This window comes from Callithrix jacchus, chromosome 2, assembly GCF_049354715.1.
Source record: "Callithrix jacchus isolate 240 chromosome 2, calJac240_pri, whole genome shotgun sequence".
Taxonomy (NCBI): domain Eukaryota; kingdom Metazoa; phylum Chordata; class Mammalia; order Primates; family Cebidae; genus Callithrix; species Callithrix jacchus.
The window spans coordinates 65254312-65278891 of NC_133503.1; the positions used below are offsets into that span (position 1 = coordinate 65254312).

General features: G+C 51.3%; 1 protein-coding gene across 11 annotated transcripts in view; it reads left to right on the plus strand.

Annotated features, from left to right (window-relative positions):
• Positions 1 to 24580, plus strand: part of ERGIC1 (endoplasmic reticulum-golgi intermediate compartment 1) — a 119094-nt gene that overhangs the window by 70992 nt on the left and 23522 nt on the right. For 2 of the 11 annotated variants that reach the window (XM_078364558.1, XM_078364560.1), the window contains 5 exons: positions 3236 to 3310; positions 3829 to 4010; positions 7347 to 7441; positions 11923 to 12047; positions 12724 to 15231. In XM_078364558.1, the coding sequence (XP_078220684.1) occupies positions 3236 to 3310; positions 3829 to 4010; positions 7347 to 7441; positions 11923 to 12047; positions 12724 to 13362 (1116 nt within the window). In that variant the 3' untranslated portion in view covers positions 13363 to 15231. Of the gene's footprint in view, positions 1 to 672; positions 834 to 1563; positions 1668 to 3235; positions 3311 to 3828; positions 4011 to 7346; positions 10088 to 11922; positions 12048 to 12723; positions 15406 to 21136; positions 21242 to 23619; positions 23681 to 24580 lie in introns of those variants that run through there. The other 9 variants (XM_078364564.1, XM_078364562.1, XM_078364561.1 and 6 more) reach the window with 9 other exon arrangements.

A 24580-nucleotide genomic window follows, 5' to 3' on the forward strand; every position in this document is an offset into this window, starting at 1 on the left:
TGTGGCTACAGCGGGTCAGTGCCCCCTCCCGCCACCATGAGATTGTAAGTTAAGGAAATGAGGTCACCGTTGGCTAGATCAACATGGCTCCAGCCCCAGCCTGTGTTATCAGTGACATAAGATGCTTATTCTGGCCTGGGCCTGGTGGGAGGCACATTTGTTTGGGTGGTTGGGCTCCAACCTGGCTTTGGACAGGCTGGTAATTATCCTTGGGAAAGAGGCCCCACAGAGTGTTCTGAAACCCTGTGTTTTCAGGGAGCAGGCCCCTCCTCAGGCAACCTGGCCACAGAATGTTCCAGCCTCTGACTGCCCAGTCTCTGACTGCTCTCAATAATTATTAACCTCATGAGATTTATACTAATAAAATGTAGTAACTGGAACTTCCCATTGATAGTTTATAACATAATATACTTACGGTACCTTCCATAATATAACTCATGGATTTATTATGTGCATGCTAACACCTAGCTCGGCACTTTATTTTTATTTTTTGTTTTTTTATTTGTGTTTTGAAACAGGGCCTCGTTGTGTTGCCCAGGCTGGAGGGCAGTGGCTGAATTATGGCTCACTGTAGCCTCCACCTCCCAAGCTATCCTTCTGCCTCAGCCTCCCAAGTAGCTGGGACTATGGGCATGAGCCACCATGCCCAGCTAATTTTTTAATTCTTTGTAGAGACAGGGGTCTTCCAGGCTGGTCTCTAACTTCTGGACTCAAGTGATTCTCCCACCTTGGCCTCCTAAATCCCTTGGCTGGGATTATAGGCAAATGTACTGCGCCCGGCAGGTCAGCACTTCATAATGGTCATCTCATTGATCATCACAGAACCCCTTCAGGTAACTACTACTGTGCTCCCCATGTTACAGCTGGGGAAACTGAGGCACCAGGTGGCCAAAACCACATGAAGCAGTAAGTGGTGGAAGTGGAGTCAAACCCAGATCTGGGATGCTAAAGCCCAGACTCAGCACCTCTCCTCTGTTGTACCCCAAGCATTTTGGGGCCCCAGGCTCATGGCAGGCCACTGCTTTTTGGTCAGAATAGCTGACTGGAGGACATGGATGCACCCTTCCAGGGTAAGGTGGCCAAGCAGGCAGATGGAAGCCCAGAAGGTGGGAGCTTGGAGGTCACCTGGAATCATGTTCACACAGAGGCTCCTCGTAGGAGTCTGGAGTGGGGAGCAGTAGCTTAACCAGGAGGGGGAGCTGGAAGTCTCCAGGTTGCCTGCCTTGAGCCTGGGTTATGGGCCAGGCTGGGTAGAAGGCCCCAGGTGTCGAATTAAGGAGCATGAAGGACATTGCTGTTAGCCATAGGAGGCCTGAGGGCGTCTGAGTATGGAGTGATGGGTTTATGCCTCAGACAGCTCACCTCTTGTGAAGGCGGGTTTGGTGTGGGGCCATCCAGAGACCAGGACCCTGGTGGGAGCTGGGTGATGAGCCAAGGCAGAGGGGCCGAGGGCGCTGGGACTTTGGCTTTGGAGCAGGGGTGGGCAGAACCTGGCGGCTGGCTGTCAAGGGATGTATTTTAGACATCCACCTGGTTGATAACAGATACACACACTTTTACCAGGACGAGTCAGGATCTGAAACTCAGGGTTCTGGAGTGCGTGCTGGCAGAATCGCCCTCCCTCCCTCCACCCCACCCCAAGCCCTTGCTGCTGGCCTCACTGCTGCGTAAGTTTCCATTCGATCAAATTTTGAAGCATGGAGGTCAGAGACTTCAGGCAGGAATCTGAACTATTTAAGGGCCCTTCTAAAAGCAAATAAAATTGTTTTGTATAGATGTCATTGGACTTAATGCCTCAGACTAGAATTTCAAGGCCCTCCACCACATTCCATTCACACTCCCCCCACCCACGCCTCCCCGCCTCCCTGCCCTTATGTATCTCTCCCTACAAGGCCACTGCCCACCCACACCCCCCACCCTCCCACACAGTCGCCACGCTGGGCCTGACTCCCTGACGCCATCTGGCGTCCCCCACCTGGAATGTGCCCCGCTGTGTTCCACCAGTGCACGCCTTCCCTGCATCCTGGGAGTTCTGCTGAGGACTCCCTCCTCCACTTGGGCTCATTCCACAGAAGTTTGTGAGAACACGCTCTGTGCTGAGGCTCAGGGAGCCCTCATCCTGGGGATGGTGACAGGACTGGGGGAGGCTTGTGGGACAGACGCAAGTGAACCCCTAACCACCCTTGTACCCTGTAGGCACCCGGGCCATGGTGGGAATGGGCACACCTGGAGATGACGAAAAAGGACTAGGACACCTGCATCACCAGTCTACAAGGGTGATGGCCCCTCAATTTTTCACTGATTCCCATCCCATCCAGGCAGTGCAATGCCTTGGAAAGAGCATGGGCTGTGGGCCCCCTGTCCCTGGGCTCAGATCCTGCCTCTGCTTCCTCCTGGTCCTTTGATCTTAGCCAGCCATTTGTACTCCTCTGAGCCCAGTTTCATCAACGTGAAAGGAGAACAGTACCCTTGTTAAACACTGGATCAGCCCATTGAGCATCGATATTAATAATAATGATAAAAACAGTGGACATGTATTGAGCACTTACTGTTTACTAAGACCACACTTAGCATTGTTCTTGTTCTCATTTGATCTTTTCAGCAACCCCATGGCATAGGGTTGCTGCAATTGTCCCCATTTTATGTCTGGGGAAACTGACGGAGGGGAAGCCCCTTGCCCAAGTCAACCAGCCAAGAGGTGATTGAGAGCCAGGATTTGAACCCTGGTAGCCTGGGCTTCCACTGTGCTGCTGTATTTTCTTTACCAAGAAGAGCCTGGAATCAGCCCTTGAGAAAGATGAGTCACACACACACACTCAAACTCATACACTGACTCACACTCACACGCTCATTCACTCTCCTGCCCTGGGGCAGCCAGCAGCTTGATCCAGCAGTCTTCCAGCACCCTGTGAAGTAGATGAAATCTTTATTCTTACTTTTTTCTTTCTCCTTTCTCCCTCCCTCCTTCCTTTCCTTTCTTATTTTCTAATTTTAGTGAGGTATGTGTAACTTACATAAAGCAAAGTGGGTAAATCTTAAGATAGAGGCTTGATGAATTTTCACCTGTGTTTACACTTGTAACCATCTGATGAAGACATAATACATTCTATCACCAAAGAAGGCTCCCTTGAGCCCCTCCCAGTCAGTAACCCCCGCCACTATTATTCTGATTTCCATTGCCATAGATTAATTTTGCCTATTTTCAAACTGATCGAAAGTTTTTCCAATTTTACAGATGAGGAAACTGAGGCTCAGAGAGGTGAAGCACTGTGTCCTAGGTCTCCCAGCTCCCAAGTGGCAGAGCCAGGAGGTGAGCCTACACCCATCTGCCACTGCCTCCATAGGCCTTCCCACTGCCCACACTAGTGACAGGGGACTCAGGCCCACGGGAGTCCTCAAACCACAGTAAATTCACAAAAAACATTTATTTTTCTTCCGGGTGGGTTGATTTCTGGCAGCCCGTTGGCCTTTTAAAATCAGTTCAGCCCTAGCCAATGGAGTCAGTTAGCCTTGGCAGGCCCCTGGGGTGGGGTGGCTGTGGGCGGGCTCCTGGCGCTGGCTGAGATGGCAGGAAGCCAGCAGTCCTGGAACATTTGCCTTGGACACGAAGGCGGCCCTATTGACCTCATCAGGAGGCCCAGGTGATTGAATTGTGTTTATTCCACAGCCTGGGGGCCCTCCAGGAAGGAGCCTGGGAGCAGCCAGTTCTAGCCTTACATAACCAGCTTGGCCAGAGTGCCCCAGGCTGTCCCTGCCCAGCACCTCGGCCACCTTGTTCTGGGTGGCCCTCTAGCCCTGCGGAGCCTGTTCTCTGCTTATTCTGGTTAGGAAGACAGGGACCCACGCCTGGGAGAGGCTTCCTGGGGCCTTCTTGGTGAGCTCACCTTGGCGCCACACCTGGGATTCACCTCGCTCTTGGCTGAGGTCACCTCCAGAGGATTGCCAGTGGATGACATCATCCCACAATGCCTCAGTGCTGTGCGGAGGCCCAGCCTCACCAGGTGGGAAAGGTGAGTTGCTTCAAGAAAGAGTCTCAGGTGGCTTCCTGGCTGGGAAGGGAAGCTGAGGCTCTCCTTAGTTGACTGTGTGTTAATCACCCAGCAATCTCATTACTCAACAGCTCTCCACAGTTGCAAATTAAGGCTGGGGTAGAAATTGGGTGTTGAAGGCTAGGGCAGAGCATTTGGCTGTAGGGAGGCCTTTCCTCCTGGGGCATAACCTCCTCAGCTCCTGTTTGCCCCTCTCCCTCCAGTTCCTTTGTTCTTGGTGGCCTCTGATCTGGGCCAACACTATAAGCAAGGTCAGGCACAGGTCTGTGTCTCCCCTCTCCCATGCTAAGGCTTCTCAGGCCATGGCCCCCCGCATTTTATTCCTAGACCCCAATGCTAAGGAGAGGGCTGGGCGGCAGCCTGAGCTGTGGAAAGCCTGAGTTGAGATTCCAGCTCAGCCATTTCCTGCTGTGTGACCCTGGGGATGGGACACACCCTCTTTGAACCTGTTTCCTTGTTTTAAGATGGGGCTGAAGGCATTTCATGGGAGCACATAGGATGGTGTGAATGCTGGTAGTAGGGCTCCCCCAGTGTAACCTAACCGGTGGGGGTCCATTCGTTGCGCTCTTGTCTCTGGGAAGATCCCGTGGGCCCCACAGAGAAGCAAGCCCGGATGTCTTTCAGAGCCCACCGCTCCTGGTGAACAGCATCACACCAGGTGCTAAGGGTGCAAAGATGTGGTCTTAGTAAAAATGAATTCCTTTGCCTGAGTCCTACTCTTTTCCTAAGATATGGCTATTTACAAAGCTCTCTTGGAATCTTACTTGCTTAAGATAGGCCAGTTATCTTTTATTTTACAGTGTAGGGACTGGACCCAAGGGGCCTAATACATGTTTAAAATAATCACAGCCCAGCTACACGAAGTGCTGCTCCCTAGGCCAGGCATTATCTGGGAATCAGATGTGGCCATCAAACATCCAGCAGCTCCTCAGGGATGCCTCCACGACACCTGGGCTCCGCACAGCCTCCCGCACTCAGTACCTCTCTCTCCTGCTGGTCCTGCTCCCCTTCTCAGCCCAAAGGATGGGTCCAGGAAAAAATGCAGCCGTCTGTCTGCATTCTTCCCTCGCCTCATCCCACTTCGCCCCCAGTCCCATCCATCAGCAAGTCCCGCCTGCTCTACATGGGTTCCTGCATCCCTCCTCTCTCCATTCCCATCCCACCCCATCCAAGGTGCCATCATCGACCTCCTCTTCTCCCTCCTGCAGAGCAGCCCCTCCAGTGGGCCTTCCTCGAAGCAGCCAGAGAGAGGCTGAGAGTGCAAGCCAGACTCCATGGCTATGCTCACATCAAGTCTACAGGCCTCGGCCAGCTGCGGTGGCTCACGCCTGTAATTCTAGCATTATGGGAGGCCAAGGCGGGTGGATCACCTGAGGTCAGGAGTTCAAGACCAACCTAGCCAACCTGGTGAAACCCCATATCTACTGAAAATGTGAAAATTAGCCGGACATGGTGGCGTGTGCCTATAGTCCCAGCTACTCTGGAGGCTGAGGCAGGAGAATCACTTGAACCTGGGAGGTAACGTGGCAGTGAGCTGAGATCGTGCCACTGCACTCCAGCCTGGGTGACAGAGTGAGACTATGTCTTAAAAAAAGTCTAAAGTCCTCTTGGGGTGAAGGGAAAAAAAGAAAAAGAAAAATGTCTAAAGGCCTCTTGCAGCCTCTGAGCCCAGATGACCTGGCCCCTCCCACTCGGACTGCATCACACGCCACCCTTCCCTTTTCCCTTACACTGCAATCATGGTGACCTTCATTCAGTTCCCCAAACCCGCCATGCCCTCCCTACCTCCAGGCTCATGCACATGCTGCCAGGACGATTCCCTACAATGCCCTCAGACCTTGGTCACACCTGAGAGTAAGTCTTCCCAGCCCCTTCTCCCCAAAGGTCAGTCGCCCTATAGTCCCTCTCATGGTCCCCTGCAGCTTTTTGTCAAAGTACTCATCAGAGTTGGGGGTGGCAGCATATTTATTTAGGAGCTGAGTGACATCTGGTTCTTGTGTCTAAGCTTGATGAAGGCAGAGGAAGCGTCTGTCTGATTCATTGCTGTTTCTGGCTCCTGACAGGTCGTAGGTACTCAAAAAGTGTTTGTTGAGCAGATTTCGATTGCTAACAGATGCCAACACTGTGCCACTGACGGCAAGGTGATGTGGCTGTCTGTGGAGCCACCTGCCCCTAACTATGGCCAATTCGGTCAACAGAAGAATGACTCCCTGCCCCCAATGATGTCTAGATCCCTGTCCCTGACGCGTGTGGCCGTGTTAACCTTGCATTCAAAAGGAACTTTGCAAATGTGATTACGTGAAGGATCTTGAGATGGGGAGCTAGCCAGGTGGTCCAGATGGAATCACAGGAGTTCCTATAAGAGGGAGATGGAGGTCAGAGAAGGTGGAAGCTGCTGGCTTTGGAATTGGGAGACGGGGCCACAGGCTTAGGCAGCTCCTAGAAGCTGGAAAAGGCAAGAAAATGCATTTCCCAGGAACAAAGCCCATTTTAGACTAACGACCTCCAAAGACGTAAGACAATAAATGTAGGTGCTCTGTGCCTATTGGTGCCAGGCCCTGATTCCTCATAAGACCCCTGTTTCTCCTTTTAGTATTCAAACCACCCTATTTGTAGTGGGTGGTGTCATCCCCACTTAACATGTGGGTTCACAAAGGTGAGCATAGGAAGTGCCAGAGCCAGGAATTGAACTTGAAACTGTCTGAGAAAGATATGCTCTTACCACTAGAGCCATCCCGCTCCAGTCCTTCTCTCTCCTCACTCCACTCCTTCTCTCTCCTCAGCCCTAGCCCTCCCCTCTTTTTTTTTTTTTTTTTTTTGAGGAGTTTCATTCTTGTTGCCCAGACTGGAGGCAGTGGTGCAATCTCGGGTCACGGCAACCTCTGCCTCCTGGGTTTGTTATTCTCTTGCCTCAGCCTCCTGAGTACCTAGGATTACAAGAATGCACCACCATGCCTAGCTAATTTTGTATTTTTAGTAGAGATGAGGTTTCACCATGTTGGTCAGGCTGGTCTCAAACTCCTGACTTCAGGTGATCCACCCACCTTGGCCTCCCAAAGTGCTGGGATTACAGACATCAGCCACCACACCCAGCCCAGCCCTTCCTTCTTGAGAGGTAAGGCTGCACTAAGTGCAGCCTAGACCCCTACCTGAGGGCAGAGGAGGCGCAGGCTCTGCCCAGATGGAGTATGGGTTATCTAAGGGGTGGTCACCACATGATATGGTCCTTGGCCGTTCCCTGCAGCTGAGATCAGTGCCCCATCTCAACAAGGGTTCCTATACTTGTCTCTCCCCCAGTGTGAACGAGCTCTACGTCGATGACCCAGACAAGGACAGCGGGGGCAAGATTGACGTCAGTCTAAACATCAGTTTACCCAATCTGCACTGCGAGTGTGAGTACTCCACACCACCCCTCCCTCCAACAGGACACCTCCTTTGGGCAAATGTGTGTGTGTGTGCAGAATGGCAGAATCTCCAGGACAAATCAAGGCAACATATGGCTCTCCCTACTCTTTTTTGGAGGAAAATATAATTGAGTATGTATGCACTTGGAGGTTTTCTGGCATAAAAAACACAAAACTCTGCTCATAGGGGTTACTCCTGGAGAGCAGCTGCATTGGTGCAGGGAGGTGGGGTGTCTCTTATGGTCACGTTACAGCTTCGCAAAAGAGCCTGAGTCTCGTGCAAGTGACTTGTTGAGGGGAGGAAGCTGTAAGGGAGTGAGAAATGCAGGATAGTGTAGTGCAAGAGGATAAGCAAAGATGTATGTTCAGCTGAGGTCCAAACTCAGCCTGATCTCACAGGATGCTGTGGGGTGTGAATGACACCATAGCATTTGTCACACCCAGTAGCAATGGGACCAGGCCATTATTATCTGTCATTGGGTAATGGTTGCAGAGTGGTGTGTGTGGCAGGGGTCACATCACCTCCCAAGGATTCAAGCAAGAAGATCTCCAGTTAGCCAAGAGCATTCATCTGGAGAAGGGTGTAGCTCTGAGCCATTGGCGGCCAACACCTGCAGAAGCTGGAGTGGTGCACTGTCCATGAGAGACTACAGGATGAGGCTCGAGAGCCTCAGGGGAGGGCTGGGAGACTCCCTTTTTGACTTCACGCCTATTTTGTTTTAACCAAAATAATCGATTACTTTTTTATATCTATCTATATTTTTTCGAGACGGCATTTTGATCCTGTCACGAAGGCTGGAGTTATGCCACAATCTCGGCTCACTGCAAGCTCCGCCTCCCGGAGTCAGGCAATTCTTCTGCCTCAGCCTCCTGAGTAGCTGGGATTACAGGCATGCACCACCGTGCCCTGCTAATTATTGTATTTTAGTAGAGATGGGGTTTCATCATTTTGGCCAAGCTGATCTCGAACTCCTGACCTTGTGATCTGCCCGCCTCAGCCTCCCAAAGTGCTGGGATTACAGGCATGAGCCACTGTGCCCGGCCCAGAATGAATTACTTCTATAAAACAAAACTCATTTGAAATCTGATTTGGAGTCAGATTCTGGCTCCTTTGCTCACTAAAACTGTGACCTTGGTTAAGGTGACCTTGGCTAAGGTGACCTCTCCCAGCCTCGGGTTCCTCATCTGCAAAATGGGCTGTAATGTCTATTGCCTGAGGTTCTTGGGAGAATCTGTTGCGATGGTCCCTAGACTTGTCAGCCAGTGGACTGGGCGCCCTCTCCTGGACTGAGGTTCCAGCCGTCCCTCTGCCCAGCCTGGCACGGAGCCTGCTGCAGGCCCTTCTCTCCCACCGCCTCTTCCTGTTAAGGGACACGGCTGAGAGCAGAACACTGGGTGCATCTCCGGCCAGAGATAGGGAGAGTCTCAGCCCTGTCACTGTTTTTGGTGAGATTTACGTCATGATTTAGAATCCTTGGTGGGCCCCAAGCCAGGGAACCTGAAATAGGTCGGTCCTATTTTTTGTTATTTTTTCTCTTTCACTTAGAAAAATAATTCATCTGGCAGATTCTCATTCAGGAGTGACTGTATCTCTGGAGCAAGGAAATTCTTAGTCAGGCCAGAGGACTGGGACTAGTGGGTAGGGAAGGGAAGAGATGTGGTTCCAGGAGGGGTCAGGCAACCTCCACCCCATGCTCTGCTGGATCTGTGCGCTGTAACCTGAATCCCCCACCCATTCACCCCGGCTACAGCTCAGCATTCTGGCTTTTCTTTGAAAGAACTTCACATTTTTATTATAGGAAAAAATGCATGCTCATCATTGTACTTCTGGAAAACACAGAGAAGCAAAAGAGATCACCCGTAATTCCACCACCCGACAGCAGTGTCAGTGACATTTTGACATCATTCTGTCCAGCTGGCCTTCCTTTCTGTGTTTCTGAACATAGCTGAGATCGTGCTGCATGTATGATCTCATATCCTGCTTTTTAAAATAATATTCTTCATTGTACAACTAATAGAAGAATACATTTTAATCTTAAAAAAGACATGCATTCAAAAATACAAAAATAATATGTTTTTTAAAAAGCAAGAGTCCCCCTCCCCTGACCCCCTTCCTGTCCCAGCATGCCATCTTCCCCAAAGGACACCTCTGCTAGCAGAGGCCCTGTTCCCACCCCTACGTGTGTGTGCATGTCTGTGAACGTATATTGGGTTTGGGTATTTTTTTTCTTTTTACATAACTAATTGGGACCCTACCATATGGCAACCTTTTTGGAGTTTCTTTTTTTTTTTTCTAGCTAGTATCTTGGAGCTGTTCTCATATTACTCATAATATAAGTAAAATCATAACAGCTGCCGTTTATTCTGTTCTTCCAGGCCAGACCCTGTCCTCTGTCCTTTGGCTATATTAAATGCATTGGGATTTTCGGTGTCCTAGCAGAATGGCTGAAGAGTGTGGGCTCAGAAGCATATCACCTGGATTTTATTCCAAGCTCTGGTGTTTCCTAGCTGTGAGAGCTCTGTGCCTCAGTTTCTCCAAATGTAGAGTGGAACTGATAATATTATCTTCCCCACAGGGGTGTTTAGATGGTGTATTCTTACATAAAAGGCACTTAGAAGAGAGCCTAGCACATAGTAAGTGCTGTTTTACTTTTCTTTTCCTTTTATTTTATTTTTTTGAGATAGAGGTTTGCTCTTGTTGTCCAGGCTGGAGTGCAGTGGTGCAACCTCAGCTCACTGCAACTTCCGCCTCCTGGGTTCAAGCGATTGTCCTGCCTCAGCCTCCCAAGTAGCTGGGATTACAGGTGCTCACCACCATGCCTGGATAATATTTTGTATTTTTAGTAGAGACAGGGTTTCACTGTGTTGTCAAACTGCTGGCCTCAAATGATCCACCCGCCTTGACCTCCCATAGTGCTGGGATTACAGGCGTGAGCCACTACGCCCGCTCCTGTTTTACTTTTCTTTAACACTCACAATAGCCTGTGACAGAAGAGAAAACTGAGGCCCAGAGGTTGAGTAACCTGCTCAAGGTCCCAGTGCTGGTGACTCAGCCACTGATCTGCTCTGAGCCTCCTCATGCACCTGCGTTTAGCCATTCTTTGTACCTGCTACACGGCACGGCACTGGGAAAGGGCTGCCAGCATTGGAACAGCTGAATGAAAAGGGGACCTGCTTGTGTTTTCTCTAAACTTCGTATTATAGCACTGGCATTTCCATGTCCTGTGGACTCATGACAGTCATTTTGAATGGCTGCAGCACGTTCCCTTCTATGGATGGGTCCTCACTTACTTCTCTATTCTCATTGAGGAACACAGAGTCGGTTCCCATTTTTCCCTTTTAAGGTTGGCCCTCTTTAAAATTGCTTCCAGCTGTTCTTTCTCTTTATGGGACCTCCTTTCTAGTGCTTCTGCCAGGGAAATTCCTGCATTTCCATAGTTCACATGGATCCTCTCCCCACTGGCTACTTGGGCCATCTCTGGGGATGCAGTTGGCACTGGCATGCCCATTTTACAGATAAGGAAGCCATCTGAGTCACAGTGATGTGACAGAGTAGAGCCTGTCTTTTCTCTCTGTACATCCCTGATGCTTATCATAGGGCCTGGTACATAGATGATGGGTAAAGGAATGTGTGAGTGAATGACTGAATGATGGATGGATGGATGGATGAATGGATGGGGACCTGAGCCTTTTCACCCCATGAACCCAAAGACCATCTGAAGGCCGGGAACAGTGTCCCACACCTGTAATCCCAGCACTTTGGGCGGCCAAGGTAGGTGGATCACCTGAGGTCAGAAGTTCAAGACCAGCCTGGCCATTATGATGAAACCCTGTCTCTACTAAAAATACAAAAATTAGTTGGGCATGGTGGCAGGCACCTGTAATCCCAGCTACTTGGGAAGCTAAAGCTGGAGAATTGCTTGAACCCGAGAGGCAGAGATTGCAGAGAGCTGAGATCATGCTACTGCACTCCAGCCTGGGTGACACAGCAAGACTCAAAATAAATAAATAAATGACAAAGACTATATGAGATACAACAGCTAACATTTATTAAGCACTTTCCACCTAGCGTCCATCAGACCCTAAGTTTTTTCTAAATCTATGAACTATTTAATCTTCATAATCCTCCAAGGAAGTTTCCATTATGGTCACCCCATTTTATAGAGAAAAAGACTGAGACATCCAGAGGTTAAGTAACTAAGGCAGAACCCGGATTCAGAGGACCAGTATGGCAGACCCCAGGGTGGCCCCAGAACCCCTAGTATATACTACCTCCCTTCGGCCTCGCATTTAGCAGAGTCATCACCCTGTCCCCTGTAGTCTTTGGACCCCAGACCATGAGCTCCTGGAGGTCCATGGCCCGGCCTGCCTCTGGAATGGATGCATGAAGGCTCCCATTGATGAGGGGCTGGCCCCCATCCTCCCATGTCTCCGAGTTTCTGACTGTTGTCTCACTTTGGCTCCTGCAGTGGTCGGGCTCGACATTCAGGATGAGATGGGCAGGCATGAAGTGGGCCACATCGACAACTCCATGAAGATCCCGCTCAACAACGGGGCAGGCTGCCGCTTCGAGGGGCAGTTCAGCATCAACAAGGTATGGAAGCTTCCCTCAGCCCTTTCTACCTGCTCCCCGTTCCTGCTGTCTCCCTACTCCCTGGAAACTGGTTGTGGAAGTATGCCGTCACTCGACCTGACCCTGACACAGCCCCCAGCGAGCAAGTGTCTGGGTTCAGCTGCCTGGCCATTCCTGCTGAAAATCTGGTTGGGGGGGTCCAGGCTCCCTGGGGTTTTAAGCCCCTGATGGCTGGTTCAGAAAGGAGCTACTCTTCTCCCCAGTGAGGGAGACAGTGATGAGAAGATCTTAGGATTTGTGGCCCCCAGCGCTGCGTTCAAGTTCCTGCTCTACCCTCTCTTGGCCCTACAAGTCACTTGACCCATCTTAGGCTGAGGATGTGATGGTGATGATAATATCACAATACCACCCACTTCACAAAGTTTGTGTGAGGATTAAATGAGCTAATGCAGTTTCATTCATTCAAAAAAAATTTAGAATGAGCATCTTCTGTGTTCCAGGGTCAGTGATAGACTCTGGGGCAGTGTTCCTGGGTTGGTGGGGCTTACATTCTGGTAGAGGGAGACAGTCTACAAACCAGAAAGCATCAGGGATGCCTGGTGAGAAATAAAGCCAAGGGGACCGAGACGAGGCGGGCTTGAAAGTACCTTGTCTGCTCTGAATGACCACTCAAGGTTCACTGTTGTTTTGTCCCCAGAACCAGGAGCTTCAGATCCTAAGTCAAGGGCGTGAGCACAGTGCTCTTGGGAGAGCCGAGGCACCCGGTGGCAGCTGGCAGGGTTTTGCTCAGCATGTGCTGGCCCTCCTCGAAACACGGTACTGTCACAGTGGAGCCTCTCAACAACCCTGTGAGTCAGCACCATTTGACAGCTTAGGATGCTGGGGCCCAGAGAGGCTAAGCATCTTGCCCGAGGTCACACAGCTCTCCTCACGTCCCACAACTCGCCTTCCCAGCCCCAGCCAGACTGAGCCACTGGCCACTCCTTGTCCCTCCTGTAGCCTCTGCTCAGAATGCCCTTCCTCCAGTTCCTGCCACCTGAGCTGGGGTTGCAAACTCACTGGCCACAGCCAGCCCAAAGATAAATTATGTTTGTGTGGTTTAGCATTTAAGTGCATCAGAACCAGTATGAAAAGATCAGGAGTCCAGATTTCTGGCTTTAAAAAGTCAGAGGTTCTCACTGCATTGGGTCCATGTTCTCACTCTGACAATGACCTGGCACCAGTGGGCAGTGTTCCCCTTCAGAGAGGGGGTGTGCTGTCTCTTCCCACAGTCCTTGGTCAGCGGCTGGAAGGCCAGACCTGGTCATCTTTCAAGCAGGGTGGACTTCTTATGTGACAGCTCAGGGCTCCCTTAAGTGCTAAAGCAGAAGCCACAAGCCCTTCTTAAGGCTTCGGCTGATGCTGGTAGAAATCTGCTGTATGTTATGGGTTAAAGTGAGCCCAGGCCCTCAGGAGGAGGGGACTACCCAAGGGCAGGGATGCCGAGGGTGATGGTTCACTGGGGGCTCTCTCTGCCCATGAGCTGCCACACAGCACCTTTGCCATGCCCCATAATTTGGATTTTATGGTGGTTGTGATGGAAAGCCATTTGAGGGTTTTAAACAGGGAAGCAATGTAGTCAGATTTATAATTTAGAACTGTACTATCCAATAGGTTACCACCAGCCACACAAGGTTATTAAATTAATTCAAATTAAATAAAATGTACAATTCAGTCACTCAGTCTCATCAACCACATTTCGAGTGCTCAAAGCCACATGCTGGCTAGGGGCTACCGTGCTAGACAGTGCAGACAGAAAGCATTTCCATTACTGAGGAAAGTTCTGTGGGACAGCACATTCTTAGAAGGATGGCTCTGGCAGCTGCATGGGGCTGGGCTGGAGGGGGTCGCAGACAGTGGTTGTGGCAGTGGAGCTGGGGAGATGTGGTCGGATTAGGAAGGTGGAGTCACTAAGACTTAATGAAGAATCGGATGTGGGGGTGAGGGTGAGTGTGGAATCAAATAAATTTTTGACATCTTTGTCTTGACAACCAGGCGGTCCCATTTCTAGACATGGAAGCTTAGAAAAGCCTGGATTCTATGGGAAGTAGGTAGGGCTGGGCATTGGTCATTCCACTCTGGTTTCCTTTGGGGTTCCCATTAGGTGTCTACAGGGAGAGGTGAAATTAGTAGTTCAAGGTGTGGAGAGTTCAAGGGAGAGTTCTGGACCACAGATCAACATCTGTGGGAGTCGTCAGTAAATAGATGATGTTGGAAGTCATGGGTCTAGGTCAGTTCCTCAAAGTGGGGGCTCCTTAAGCCCCCAGGCCAGCAGCCTCAGCATCACCTGGGAGAGTGTTAGGAATGCAGATTCTTAGGCCCCCCTCAGACCTACTGAATCTGTGTTAGAATAAGCGCCCCCCTCCAGAGATTCTGATGCCACTAAAGTGTGAGGTGCATTGGTTTCAGCAAAATTACCTAGGGAGAGGCCATAGATCCTTGTTCTAAACCTGGGGGCCACAGGCACTCCCAAGGGGAGCAGATGGAATACAAGTGATCTTTGAAGTTGGATGGGGGAAATTTACATCTTTATTTTTACTAAACTCAAACTAAAGTTTAGCATTTCCATCGGCGATGAATGTAGGCTACAAACCATAGTACTATTAGCAGTGCCTGTGACCTCATCACCAATAGAAATTGCTGATATTTGGCCGGGTGTGGTGGCTCATGCCTGTGATCCCAGCACTTAGGGAGGCCAAGGTGGGTGGATCATGAGGTCAGCAGTTTGAGACCAGCCTGAACAACATGGTGAAACCCCATCTCTACTAAAAATACTATAATTAGGCCAGGTGCAGTGGCTCATGCTTGTAATCCCAGCCACTTGGGAGGCCGAGGCGGGAGAATCACTTGAACCCGGGAGGCGGAGGTTGCAGTGAACAGAGATTGTACCACTGCACTCCAGCCTGGTTGACAGAGCGAGACTCCATCTCAAAAAAAGAAAGAAGTTGCTGATATTTATAGCATTTTACAGTTGTTGTGGTTAATTTCCAGAGACTGTTCATATGCATCACTGTTTTAAAATTACAGCAATTGGCCAGGCACAGTGGCTCATGCCTGTAATCCCAGCATTTTGGGAGGCCAAGGTGGGTAGATCATTTGAGGTCAAGAGCTCAAGACCAGCCTGGGCAACATGACAAAACCCCGTCTCTACAAAAAAATACAAAAATCAGCCAAGCCCATGCGTATAGTCCCAGCTACTCAGGTTGCCAAGGTAGGAGCATCTTCTGAGCCCAGGGAGGTAGAGGCTACAGTGAACTGAGATTGCAGCACTACACTGCAGTCTGGGTGACAAAGTAAAACTCTGTGTCAAAAAATAAATAAATAAAAATTATAATAAGTATTAGATGCACCACTAGGTCTTGTTATTCGATGCATCAGTAAAGCAGCATATTCAAAGGTGTTTTTTTAATATTTTAATTACTATTTAAATATAATCTCTTTCCTTTGTAATCCTATGCATTTTACCCATTAAGAACATTTTAAGCATTTAAAACATAGGTAACATTAAACTGGCAAAGGGTCATCCGTGGCACCAAAAGCCTTAAGAACCTAAGGTCTGGAGAGAAGTGCAGTTTGAGGACTGCATTCTGGCGCCCCTGATCACTTCAAAGAGGGGGTAACAAAACGCCCAAGAAGGGGCAGTCAGACAGGAAGGAGGAAGCAAAGGCTGCGTGAAGACTGCAGTCTGGAAAAGAACATATGGATAGATATCAAAGAGCAGGGCTGACGCTGCCAGGCTCAGGAAGGCAGGGCCAGAATGGACAGTGATCTGAGTGCTGCAGGGAGTGTTCCAGAAAACACCGATGATGGGGAGAGAAGGGGCTGCTGCAGAAGTGAGGTGCTTGGGAAGCAAGGGGAGCCAGATGCAGTCCACGGTTGGGGGTTTAAGGCCTTGGAGACGTGCACAGTGCCAGCAGGCAGGGGGGATTGGTGGGGGGCCCTGTCTCTGCTGGGTTTCCATACCCTTCCTTTGTCCCCACTCATCCTCCTGGGGAACCACTGCTCACCCATAGGCCTCAGCTGATGTGGGTCCCTCAGGGGAAGTTGCCCCTCCCTTTCCCTGCCTGCCCACATCCACTCCCCACCGCACCCCTCAGCACACCGTGGCTTCTTCCTGTGCCTCCTCTCTGACTCTGCCCCTCCCTCTGACCACTCCGCTCAGGCTTCCTAGCTGTTGAGTGTCTACCTTATACCTGGCTCTGTGCTTGGCGCTGGGCTGCAGTGCGGAGAGAAACAGCCATGCTTTCGCCCTTGGTTGCCTGTGGTCTATAATGGGGTGACAGCCAGTGCCCAGGTAAACAGGAAATAAAGTAGCTGTGAAGAGAATGATGGGATGCTGTGGTGGAGAATGAAGGAGGAGACCTCTGAGGTTACAAAGGAAGCCTTGTCTGAAGCCTGAAGATGAAGATGCACAGATGAACAGATGCACACACACCACCTAATTGTGGGCCCCCCACCCCCAGGGAGATGCAACCACCTGCTGAAAAAATACATACGTTCCAGATGGTGATCAAGAAGGGATCATGCTAATTCAAGTCATCCCGGCACCTGGAGTGACAACCCACGAGACAGCCCTGCCCAAGGCTGCTGTCTGCTCCCCTTAGAATGGGCTGTGCTGGAGCCCCCAGCCAGCTCTGGGTGGACTTGCCCTTTGGGGTCACACAGTCCTGTGGTCAAGGGCCCCAGCTACCATGGTCACTGCTTGAATGACTGTGGGCAGTTTAGCATTTCTGAGCCTCAGTTTCCTCATCTGTAAAATGGGGATAATAATAACTCACACGCTGTGAAACATGAACAAATAATTCAGTAGAGACTGGACAAGCATCCTGGCCTGCTTTATCTCACATCAGTGCAAAGTTTCCATGACCTCATCAGCTGGCACCCACCCTAAGGTGCGACTGTGAAACATACATGGAGGATGTCCAAGAAATGGGCCTTCTCTGGGCAGGGGTGTTCCAGGGAGTCTCTGAAAGCCTCATACCAGCCTTTCTCAGACCCGTGCTATGGCTGCCACTTACTGAGTTCTTACCCAGCTGTTTCCACATATTAACTCCTTTAGTCTTCATTGTAGCCCAGAGGAAACTGAGGCACCGGAGATTAAGTGGCCTGGTCAAGTTCATGCAGCCAGGATTTTAACACAGGCAGCCTAGCACCAGGGCCCTGACCCCTGAGCCCACAGCCTGTGGCTGCTTCTCCCAACAAGCTGGTTACACATGCCATGACCAGCTGTGCCCCTGTGCCCAGGTCATCCCCCACCCCAGCCCAGCCACTCTCCCTCATTAAAGATCTGTGCCTTTGAGGAGCCGCCCACCAGCAGGTGCTCAGAGAAGCCACCGGTGTCCATGTGCTGTGAAGGCAAGCTCAGCAGCTGGCCCCCACACCCCTCCCCCAGCATCAGGCTTAGACTTGTCCCATGGCCTCCTTATCTGACCCTCAGGAAGTTGGCCGGCAGCCAGATGTCAGAGTTCCCGTGTTTTGGGCAACAGCAGCAGCAGCACCACCTGAGACCCCATAGCAACCTCATTTCATCAGCCAGCCCCGCAGGAGGAGGACAGGATGGGGTGAGGGGCATGGGGCCTGGCTCCAGCTATATGTTTTTAAAATCCATCAGAGACACTGACGTAGGTTCCTAAGTCACAGGCTCTAAAAGCGTTGCTGTTTCTTTCTTCAGCCCAGTATGTGCTGGCATGAGTCAGCCACCTGTGAGGGATTTGGTGTGGAGCAGGAGTGGGTTTCTGAGTCACAGCCTCTCGGGGCCTGGCAGGGTGGCAGGTGCTGAGGTGCCAGCCTCCTTGACTCACTTTGCTCCAACAGCATGAGGCCCAGGCCCCAGTCCCACTTCTGAACCCCGTCATGGCCTGAACCACGGGAGGCCCTCTGTCCCTACATAGAAACACTCTGGGAGGACACACGCCTCATGGCTGCGGGTTTCTTACTCCTAGGGGCAGTCAGCAACAGGGTCTTTAGTCTGACTGTCTTCGTGACTGTTTTATCATGAAAATGTACCCAGGCTTTATTTATTTATTTTTATTTATATATTTTTTGAGATGGAGTCTTGCTCTGTCGCCCAGGCTGAAGTGCAGTGGCGCAATCTCAGCTCACTGAAACCCCTGCCTCCCAGGTTCAAGCGATTCTGCTGCCTCAGCCTCCTGAGTAGCTGGGACTACAGGCGCATGCCACCATGCCCGGATAATTTTTTGTATTTTTAGTACAGATGGGGCTTCACCATGTTAGCCAGGATGGTCTCATCTTTTGACCCGGTAATCCGCCAGCCTTGGCCTCCCAAAGTGCTGGAATCCAGCCCGTGCCCAGCCCAGGCTTTATTTATATTGGTGAAAATGAGGCATAAATGTTAAAAGCCACAGTGGCTTTTCCTCGTGCCCTGCCTGCTTGCGTTCCCTCTTTGGGCAGGGCCCCTCTTGATTGGCTTCAATGACAAGTGTTCACCCTACAAATCCAGCCCAAGGCCAGCTGCGGGCTGCATTGCGTGCATCACCTCAATGAATCCTCCCAATAACCTGGCTTTCCGCCCATTTTGCTGATGGGGAAACGGAGGCATGGAGTGGTTACTGACCTCACCTAAGGCCCCCCAGCTAGGAAGTGGGGCTAGACTTGAGGCCACGTGTAGAGCTCAGAGCAGCCACTCTACCATGGGTTATTGGGTCCCTGAAGCAGGTGATGCTGTCCCTCGAGGGAGATCTTGCCAAGCTGTTGTTTCTGCTCCACCCCTGACCCAGCAAGTGTCCCTTCTCCACTGTAGCCTGCAGCACACTCCGCTGCAAGCTTGCTGAGGCGGGGGCCACGGGCTTTCAGCTTGATGCCTCCCCTGTCAATCACAAGCTCGGGCCCTGCTGAAGTAGAAATATTCCTGCAGGAAGTCCTGAAAGAATGTGTTTGAAACGGACATGCTTACAAAATCCGATTTTGATGGACTGCTGCACAATAAGCCATGTTCCCTTCTCAGACATGGCCACACAATCTTCTTCAATGGGCTGGAATAAGGTAACCCCTGAGTTTTTCAGCGTGGCATTTGGGGGCCTTTGATAAGTAGCCCCAACTCCTCCCTTGAGCCTCTTTGTTTCCTGCTGCTGCCAGCACCCTGACCCCCATCTCATGTGGAGTTCAGTAATATCCTTAGCTATGCCCACATGCTAGGCAGTTTCTGGCCTCTGCACCTGTTCATGCTGTTCCCTCTGCCCGGATGCCTTTCCCTCTCTTCCTGAGTAATGCAGACCCGTCTTCAGAGCTTTAGTGTAAGGATGTCCTTTCCCCTGGGAGGCCCTCCCTGAACATAGCCTGTACCCTCAATTGAGCTGGGGGCCTTCCCTGTAAGCCCCATGGTCTGCAAATTCCTGTGGGCCAAGGCGGATCCCACAGAGTCTTATTGCCTGTTCTAAACTGTGTCACAGGGGCTTGACCAAGGCCAGATTCTTGTCTGTTCATCTCCCCAGTCCCAGCACCTCCTGAAGCACTGGCGCCATGTGGTCATCAGTCTAGGCTGCAGAGGTAGATGGCACAGGTATCAGGGGAGGGAGCAGCATGTCCAACAGATTCGAGCTCAAACTGCAGCTCTTGAGATGTGACCTTAGCAAGTTTCTTCACTGCTCTCAGCCTCTGTTTTCTTTTCTGTGAAATGGGAATTGTCAGATGACAAAGCCAAAGGATTCAGTGTCATTTGTTTAGTCATTCATTCATTCGAGAAGTGTCTATTGAGCACCTGCTGTGCATCAGAGTCTGGGGAGTGCAGCAAGGTGTGGACATGCTAGTGGGAGGAAGCGGATGAAAACAAGATGGGTATGAGATGGCAGGTGATGTCAGAGGCCGTAGCAGATAAGGGGATGGGGAATGGGGGCCAGGGTGCTCTTTTGCACGGGTGGACATGGAAGGCCTCTCTCTTGGACACTGAGAGGCTGAGGGAGGGCCATGTGGAAGAGGGTCCCAGGAAGGGGTGCAGGCACAAAGGCCTGAGGTGGGGCCACACTGGATGCTGTTCCCAGCACAGCAGGGAGGTCAGACAGGAGGAAGCAGAGGACACAGTGGCATGAGGCCAAGAGGTGGGGACATAATACTTGGCCAGTGGCCAGATGTGGCCTGTGGACCCCCACAAGGACATGGACTTTGACTCTGAGAGTATAAAAGCCGTGGAGGGTTCTGGCCAGAGGAGTGATGACATCTGATGGAGGGTTTAAAAACATCTTTCCAGTCACTGTTGGGGAAAGGCCTGGGCTGCGGGGAATGTGGAAGCTGGGAGCCCAGGGAGGAGCCCACTGTCCTTGTCCATGAAGAGAAGACCTCGGACTTGGGCAGCAGAAAAGAGGTCAGGTGCTGGGTGTGTTTTCAAAGTAGAGCTGACAGGGTTTCAGCTGATGGATAGATGTCAGGAGTGAGAAAGGCAGGTTCAAGGATTGTTCCAAGGTTTCTAGTCTGAGCATCTAGGAGGAGGAAGAGAGACTTTCTGCTGAAACAGGGAGAAGCTGAGGCGGCTCTTGCCACATGATTGTCACCAGCATCCTTCGTTCCATAAATACTCATCTAGTACCTCTTGCTGGCTTGGCTCTGCAGTGGCTTGAGACCCAGAGAAGAGATGAGGCTGCTGAAGTCTGTCTGTCAGGGATCCCCTGTCTAGGGCAGTGGGGCAAACTTCAGTAGGAAATGATAGGGGTTTGGAGTCCAAGGAAGCCCTATTAGTCTGCAGACTCAAAGGTCACCCCCAGCCCACTGTGGGACCAGCCAGCCGGTCTCCACAGAGCTGGAGGGGGAGCAGCTGCCATGAAACCTAGCTTTGTGCCTGTCACCAAGGTGGGCACTTCACATGCACCCTCTCACCAGATAGTCCTGGCAGCCCCCATCAGAAGCTGCAGTAGTGCCCCCATTCTGCAGATGAGAACCCTGGGGCCCAGAGAGATGGCATGATGCCTTTGCACAGTTGAAAATGATACAAGCCAGGATCCAAACCCAAATCTGTCTGATTCCAGTGTCCGCTGCCTGCCTGGATCACACAGGGTGAAGCCCCCATGCTCCACCCCCTGGAGAAGTCAACCAAACTCCTGAAACTCACATTTCTCCCTCAGGTCCCTGGCAACTTCCACGTGTCCACACACAGTGCCACAGCCCAGCCACAGAACCCGGACATGACACACATCATCCACAAGCTCTCCTTTGGGGACACACTACAGGTGAGCAGGGGACACTCAAGGTAGCATGGTCAAGGTGGGCATACAGGGGCTGTGTCACACGGTGCCCTCTGTCCTTTCTGGGCATAAGGAGGAATTTCCCTTAAGGTGACATCTAAGGCAAGCCTGGAAGGGCAGGAAGGGTTTCACCGGGAACGGGGTCCTGGGCATGGGGCATCTCAGACATCACCCCTCTCCTAGAGCACCCAACTGGTGGGTTTCATATGAAAGACTTTCAAGTTTACTTTCAGAAAAATAGATCAGTAAGCACATGTGATGCAGCATGTGACTCTGTACCAAGATGCCAGAAGCCCAGGGCATCAGGGCTCGCTTGCTAGCTGAGAGGGCCCAGAAGCACTTGCCTGAAGCGGGAGCTGGGAGGTGGGGTATATGGGGGGCAAGAGATCATGTTAGGTTGAGGAAGCTGGAGACTGAGAGTCCAGCTGGTGACTCAGAGCACCCATATGCAGTGAGGAAGAGGGACCCAGGAGGCAAGACTATAGGCAGGGAGGGGAGAGAAGGGCCCAGACTCAGGCAGAGTGGAGGGGAGAGGAGCTGAGGAGGGAGGACCAGTGGTCTCACATTGCTAGATACGGAGGCAAAACAGAAGGACACAGAAAGTACAGTCCTAAGTTTAGTCATTAGTGGGATGGAAATCTGATTTTTTTTTTAATGTACAAAACTTAGCTTAGGGCTCATCCATCCATTCAACAAATACTTATGAAGTACCTACTATGTGCCAGGCCTTGCGTACCTGGCACTTAATGAGAATAAGCATGGTCCCTGCCCATGTGGATCTTCCATTCTAAAGGGGAAGACAGATGTTGATCAACTAATGGTACAGGTCGGGTGTGGTGGCTAACGCTTGTAATCCCAGCACTTTGGGAGGCCGAGGCAGGTGGATCACTTGAGGTCAGAAGTTTGAGACCAGCCTGGCCAACAGGGTGAAACCCCTTCTCTACTAAAAATACAAAAATTGGCATGGTGGCAGGCCCCTGTAAACCCAGCTACTTGGGAGGCTCTGAGGGAGGAGAATCGCTTGAACCCAGGAGGCAGAGGTTGCAGTGAGCCGAGATCGCGCCACTGCACTCCAGTCTGGGTGACAGAGTGACACTCGTCTCAAAAATAATAATAATGGTACAAATAATGTGAGCCAAAACCATGACACATAACAACAGAAGAGAACATTCTAGCCTTCTCATCTCCATAGCCACCCTTCTTATGGGTTAGAAACGAAGCCTTGACACGGTCAGTCTCAAGACAGCAAACAGACAAACTTCCTTTTCCTTGTTGACGAACTGCAGTTCCTTCCAGTTGTTGAGGAGTTGCTTGTTGAGAATGTGCAGTTCTGTTAAGCGCTCGGTAAACATCAGCCACCTGAGACCAGGATCAGGGATGAGGCCACCCCGCTGCTGCCCACTGCTTCTGGAGTGGCCATCTCCATGGCAGCATGTCCCCACCTACCTCTCTGATGTCTTCTCCTTCCTTCCATTCAGACACCTCACTCTCCTTCCTCCTGGGGGCCTTGTGGGCCTGTCTCCAGACTCAAAGCCCTATACATGCTGCTTGCCAGTTTAACTTCCCACTTTCCTCCAGATCTTGGTGTCAATGTCACTTCCTCCAGGAAGTCCTCCAGGGTGTCTAGCTCAATAACCCCTGTTAACCATGCCCATGGTAGCATGCTCCATTTACCAGGTATGCCTTATCCTTCTTTAGATGTTCTTTGAGGCCAACCTGGTTTCCCATTGTTCTCAGAGAAAAGGTAGGTCATGGTTTTCAGTTCCCATTCTACGGCAGCCCACCCCGCTGCTTGGAGGAGGGGTCTTTTCACACCTGCTGTATGTTCTCTGCAGCAGACATGAGGGGGGCCGCAGCTCTGGGGCACCCCTGCCTGGACTCCTCTATGGGCCTGTCAGAGGACCCTGGGATCTCAGAAGAAATCTTCTGGGACCCAGAATCCACATTCACCTGAATTTTCTGTGTGACGTCATGGAAAGAGTCTAGCTTGGAGTCAGACAGACCTGATTTCAGAGTTTAGCTTAGCACTTACCAGCAGGGCGAGTTTTGGTGTCTTTCCAAGCCTTGGTTTACTCTTCTGTATAATGGGCCCAATGATACATTATTAGGGGCATGAAATGAAGTTATATGAAGTGGCCAGGTTGGAGCAACACACAGTAGGTGCTAGAGATGAGAAACAAGCTTGTACCTACTGTTTGCCAGGCCCATGCTGCCTCTTGCTCCCCACAAATCCTGCTGGAGCCCCCTTTTACACACTGACAAGGTTCCTAGACTAGGTGGCACCTGGCCATCCCCTGCAGCCAGGGCCAGGCCTGGAGGTGGCAGTGTCCTGGCGACCGTCCCCTCAATGCATTTCTCCACAGGTCCAGAACGTCCACGGAGCTTTCAACGCTCTCGGGGGAGCAGACAGACTCACCTCCAACCGTATGTATCCCAGCTGGGAACAGCCTTCTGTTCCAAGATGCCTGGTATAGCAGGCAGGGATAGGGGAGGTGGGGGTCCCGGTCCAGCACCCACTCTGAGCCAGGGAGGCTGCTCACGCTCCATTCCCACAGCTACCTAGTGGGAAGGTAGACCCAGCCCCATCTGACGGAAGAGGAAGAAGGCTTGTCTCGGGGAAGGTACATGCCATCCCTTGGCACAGCAGACGCACGCACCCGGTGGATACCAGCTATTACCATTATTGCTGCTGTCATCACAGCCACATCATCATCCTTAGTTAAACTAATTACCTAAGATCCCACAGGGAGCTGTGGCAGAACCAGAATCTGTTCTGGCTGCAGGTTGCACCGTGAGAATGGGTCTGTGGATGACCCAGTCAGGTCTGACTGCGTGGCTGCCCCCGCCACACCTCACTCTGCTGCTCAGACTCCTCCCATTGACAGCAGCTTCTCACAGAGTCCTTGCCCTCCTCAGCTCCCTGGCACCTTGGCCCAGATCAAAGAGAACAGCACATCTCCACACGCAGATAGGAGAGCATGCACACCTGTGCCCGCACACCAACTCATGTGAGCTCACGTGGCCTTGTACACATGCACAGAATGGGCCCAGGAGGCCTGTTTGCTCAAGCAGACCCGCTGCTGCACAGGGTTCCTGGATTTTTCTTACTTCCTCACCTGAGCTCACCTTTTAACTCACATCTTTTCTTACTATTCCTGAAATGCAGCTGCTCTCCCACTGTCAGGGATCCAAGCCAAAGAAAACATGCCTCTCTGACCTACCCCTGACAAATCAAGCCTCATTTTTTTGTGTCCCTTTGCACCCTTATCCATAAGCAGAAGTCGCTTTTCTTTTTTTCCAAGACGCGGATTGCAATTTACCATC